The sequence below is a fragment of the Antennarius striatus genome, chromosome 15 (assembly GCF_040054535.1).
Source record: "Antennarius striatus isolate MH-2024 chromosome 15, ASM4005453v1, whole genome shotgun sequence".
Classification (NCBI taxonomy): Eukaryota; Metazoa; Chordata; class Actinopteri; order Lophiiformes; family Antennariidae; genus Antennarius; species Antennarius striatus.
In genome coordinates, this window is record NC_090790.1 from 1,465,001 (window position 1) to 1,469,941 (window position 4,941).

At 41.4% G+C, this 4,941-nt stretch overlaps 1 protein-coding gene across 1 annotated transcript in view; it reads left to right on the forward strand.

Annotated features, from left to right (window-relative positions):
- The window catches only part of LOC137608514 (histone-lysine N-methyltransferase SMYD1-like), a 10,605-nt gene extending 6,210 nt beyond the window's left edge, over positions 1–4,395 (forward strand). The window contains exons 5-10 of the mRNA XM_068334958.1: positions 2,019–2,057; positions 2,897–3,092; positions 3,216–3,308; positions 3,413–3,576; positions 3,882–4,050; positions 4,129–4,395. Coding sequence (XP_068191059.1) covers positions 2,019–2,057; positions 2,897–3,092; positions 3,216–3,308; positions 3,413–3,576; positions 3,882–4,050; positions 4,129–4,221 — 754 coding nt within the window. The 3' untranslated portion in view covers positions 4,222–4,395. The remainder of the gene's footprint in view (positions 1–2,018; positions 2,058–2,896; positions 3,093–3,215; positions 3,309–3,412; positions 3,577–3,881; positions 4,051–4,128) is intronic.
- The last annotated feature ends 546 nt before the right edge of the window (positions 4,396–4,941 follow it).

Here is a 4,941-nt window from a genome sequence, read left to right on the forward strand (position 1 = left end):
GGGTTCATAAATTATGCCAGCACCTCATTGCACCTCGTTCCCTCCTGGTAAGAAGATTTAATGCTTCAGCCCATCAGTTATCTTTCTCATTCCATCTTCCGTCTCTGTCGTTGCTTTGGATATCTCTTCTTTCACTCTGCATTTGACAAACAGTCCACAATTTTTCTTGATCTCTATCAGAATACCCAACATGCTTTGTGTTTCCTCCCTTCCCTTCCTCCATCTCCTGCTTTCCTTCTGTATTTGTTTTCTCTGATACTGACTTCTCCTTGTTTGTCAGATCCACACCTCACATCATTGATATTGGGGTGGCACTTGCCTATTTTTTACAAAAAATGGGCAAGTGATGAAAAGCTCCTTCTCTACCCAAGCTGGTTCTCACCTTGGGGCCGATGTAGAGCGAGCGGCAATAGCAGACACTGATGACCAAAAAGTCACATAGGGTGTTCCAAAAGAACCAGCTTGTGCATCTTCCCATTCAGAATTCCAAGTGCCCCCTTCAATATTCAAGACTGGAAGTTGAAGCTGAGGAACGCTAAAAGGACTAAACAGCTGAAATTTTGTTCCATCTGTACACTGTGGTGGCGCTGTCGGGAGAGTTAGATGAACTGGACTGATTCATACTTACCTAATGTCACATTTCCCATTTCCTGAATTATTCCCCCATGGGATTCCAGATTCCTTTCCCTATCACGTAATATTTTCTTCACGTATAAAAGTGAATAAATTATCTCTTCATTTTTATACGTACAGTATATATATACAATATATACATTACATGTATATATTGTATATGTATGTACTGTTTATACTGTATATGCATATGTGTTACTAACATAGCCTGATTCCTATCTTCTACCGGATTTAGATTATCCACTATAAAGATAATTCACTCTCTTAATGAAATTAATTGATAAATTTAGCAGAACATCATAGAAGGCCTCAAAACTCAGCTTTTAGAAAACAATGGTTTCTTCACCTTTTATAAGGCGCTGTGTTGAGTTTAAATTTTGTCCAGGTGTTCAGGTGCCGTCCAACTGACTGATCCGGTCATCATGTCGGGGTCACCCAATTGTTAGAACCGCCTTCTCGTCTCAGACAAAATTCCTACGTGCTAAAAAATTAATAGAACATACCTCAGAGTTCAAACGGATGGTTTATTGAAGAGTGGTCAAAACTGAATACATTGAATATAAAAATCTCAGGTTTCCGCTCTGGTCACTCTGTCGTGATCACAAACAGTAGAGCAGGTTGCTTTTGTAGTTGTTCAAACGGAATAATATATTTTCTCTAAGAACTACCAATCTGACTCCATATTTGGTGTTTCTTAAACTAACTAAGTATATAATATGTGGCTACGTGGATAAGTGCCATATGACCCTTGTAAAGATTCAAAGGTGGGTTTCCCCCTGGAAAGCAGGACTCACCATGGGAGGCTGGAGAATGCATCTGCATCCTTTTTGCTGCTACGACCATGCATACAGAGCTAAACATGCTATGAAACAACTCATATAAAAAACAATCTGTCAATCTTGAGAGTTACTTTATTACATGAGCAAACATAATCCTTCAGAAGGGAACAAAAGCAGTGTATTTATGTTCATCGGGAAGTTTGCATCAAGACTGCCCAGATCTCGGGTCAGGTTGACAAAGCAGCAATGCAGATCATAAGCTACCTGTAACAGAGCTGTCATAACCTGCCTGTTACTTAATATTTTTAAAAATTATCCCAGGATATAATTCATCCAGCAGGGGTAGAGATGTGAAAATCAGAGGGGCGGGGGGTCCCCTGCATTCCCCTAACAAAACGCACACTGTTGAAGATGTTCCGATTATGAGTGAATGAATAAGGAAAGCTTTGTGAAGCGCTTTGAGTGTCCACAAAAAACCAATAGACATCGAATCAAATCCATTATTATTATTATTATTATGTGTGTGTGTGTGTGTGTGTGTGTGTGTGTGTGTGTGTGTGTGTGTGTGTGTGTTTGAATGACACTGACTGCCTCTGTCTTTTGCAGCCAGTCAGCTGTGAACTCCACTCTCCATTCTCAGAGGAGGTAAGTACTCCAACAGAGCCCATAAAGAAATGTTACACTAATGGTAAATATTATCCATCCATCCATCCATCCATCCATCCATCCACCCATCCTCTCAGTAAACAGGACACAGAGATCACTTTTTTTTTTACATCTTTATCTCAGTTTTAGACATCTTGGCTGCCATGTTGTGTTGTTGCCTGTTCAGGCTATCTCTGATGTCAACAGAGATTTATTTGATTTATTTGAGGTTTGGCCCACATTTTGGGGCACATTTCATTTGCTATCTCTATAAAAGATTGTTTGTCATTGTCACAAATCATTTCCTTGATGCCAAGTACAAAAACATCATAAGTGGCATTCAGTTGGGTGCAGAAGATGATATGCAGACATAGTTTTAGGATTTGTTTCATCCAGCTCTTGCATTGGGGTACCAGACTTGTCTTAACCTCCCCTTTCCCTCCAAAGCTGTTTAAATCAATCCATTGGACTTTAAGAACGTTTCTTGAAGATGTTTCGCCTCTCATCCAAGAGGCTTCTTCAGTTCTAGTGGTGGCAGGCTCAGTGAAACTCACAATTCAACAACCCCCTCTTTTACACCCCTGAGCACTCCCAACAACCATCGTTGAGGAGCCAGATGGGTTTCAACTACGGTTGTTGAAATGTGAATAGAACTGACCAGACCCCACAGGGTTAATGAGCTGGGACCAGACCAGCCACCTTCAGAACTGAAGAAGCCTCTTGGATGAGCGACGAAACGTCTTCAAGACACTTTCTTAAAGTCCAGTGGATTGATTTAAACAGCTTTGGGTAACCATGACCTGATAACTGTGAACCTACACAGACCTCCTCTGTCCCAGGATCGAGCTTCGAGCGATGGAGGAAATCCCAGAGGGTGAAGAGCTGACCGTGAGCTATGTGGACTTCCTCAATGTGTCTGCCGACCGCCAGAAGAGGCTGAAGGAACATTTCTACTTTGAGTGCACCTGCAAACACTGTAGCCAGCGCATCAAGGATGACCTGATGAAAGCTGCTGCAGACAGTGAGGGAAACAAAGTGAGGGAGGGGACACAAGGATGATCTGTTTAAAATAGAAAAAACAACACTTTTGAACCTCTGTTTTCCATTTTAAAACTATGCTGTCCTTCTGACCATTCTGTTGTTGTGTCCAACTTTCAGCCCTCAGCTGATAAAGTGGAAGATGTGACAGCCTTCACTAAAGAGTGTCTCGAGAAAATCGAGAGGTCTCGAACTCAGAAGGACTACCAAGAGGTACAAAACACTGCTTTCTTTCTTTGTTATGGTCTTCCACTGCCTCTGCTAACCTCTTTCTGTCCCAGGAGACTTTCTGATGTGTTTTTTCTTTCCTCTCTCAGGTGGTGAAGTTATGCTGTGAATGTCTAAAGAAACAGGAGAACATCTTGGGTGATACTCATTTGTATAGGCTGCGTGTGCTCAGCATCGCTAGTGAGGTGCTTTCATTTCTGCGAAGGTTCTCTGAGGCTGCAGTCTACGCCATCCAGCTGGTGGAAGGATACATGTGAGTCCTGACAGTCTTTTGTGGTGGGACTCAGTAACTCCACAAAATCATGATTATATTCAAGACATTACGTATCCTGTCTTAGATATACATGACTATTATTAAAATATTGATCAATCCATCCATCTTCATGGGGTGCTGGACAAGCTCCAGCACCCCATGACCCACAGTAGCGGATGAAGCGGGTTGAGAAGATGAATCAATGAATGAATGAATTTTACAATTCTGATCCAGCATAAGTTCCAAAATGAAATGGAACTTTCTGCATCTGGTTAATTCTGGAACTTTTCTGTTCCCTTGAACAGGAAGTTGTACCACCCTTACAACGCCCAGTTAGGCATGACCATCATGAGGGCTGGTATCACCCACTGGCATGCAGGAGAGATAGAGGCAGGTCACAGCTTGATCTGCAAGGCCTACGGTATCCTTATGGTGACCCACGGGCCGAACCATATCATCACCAGAGACATGGAGGTATGCTATGTATGACAGAGCATTTAAACAAATCATTGGTGAAGTTCCAACAACAGCCATGCTTTCATGTACCTTCAGTCCATGCGCAGGCAGACCGAGATGGAGCTGAAGATGCTGAAGCAGAATGAACATGGACATGATACAATGAGGGAGGCTGCTCTGAAGAAATGAAATGATCACACTCACCACTGAAGAACCTGATGATTCTCTGATGTATGACTGACTGTGCACTATCATGTACTATCACCGGTGTGATCATGATACCCTGCTACGTTAAAACGTACATTCAGATATATCACATTTCATGAGCAGTGAATGAACAGCTACAATAAAAGTGGAAATACATCATGTGCTGTACTCATACTCATTCTGGGCCTCTAGCGAGATGTTTTAACGGAGTGTCTGCTGTGACTGCTCTACAGGGACTACACTCATGCACACGAAGCAACAGGAACACAGGAGTAAAATTACATCACACATTTCAGACAGGAAAACGAATCATTTTGTTGCTAAAATATATCTAGAGCAAAGATAAAGTACTGCACAAGTAATAGCTGTCAATCAACTGTCGCTTAAAATATTTATTAACTAATATTACATAATATACATTTAAAATGTCCTATTTTGATTCATAAAATTGTTATGACATGTCTAGAGGAAAGGGAAGCAACATAAAAATACCCCAGGTTGATTAACGGGTAAAGGGACAAAGAGTCTTGGATTTGTCTAACAAAGGTAAATAACAACGAACGAACAAAGAGTCAGGCTAGTGGGCGAAAGGAAACGCAAAGTATCAGAATAAAAACTGACTCATAGTTAAGTCAAAAAGAACAACAGAAACAAAGAACTATCCTCATCTGTCTAACCTGAACAAAAACACTCCTGTACTTC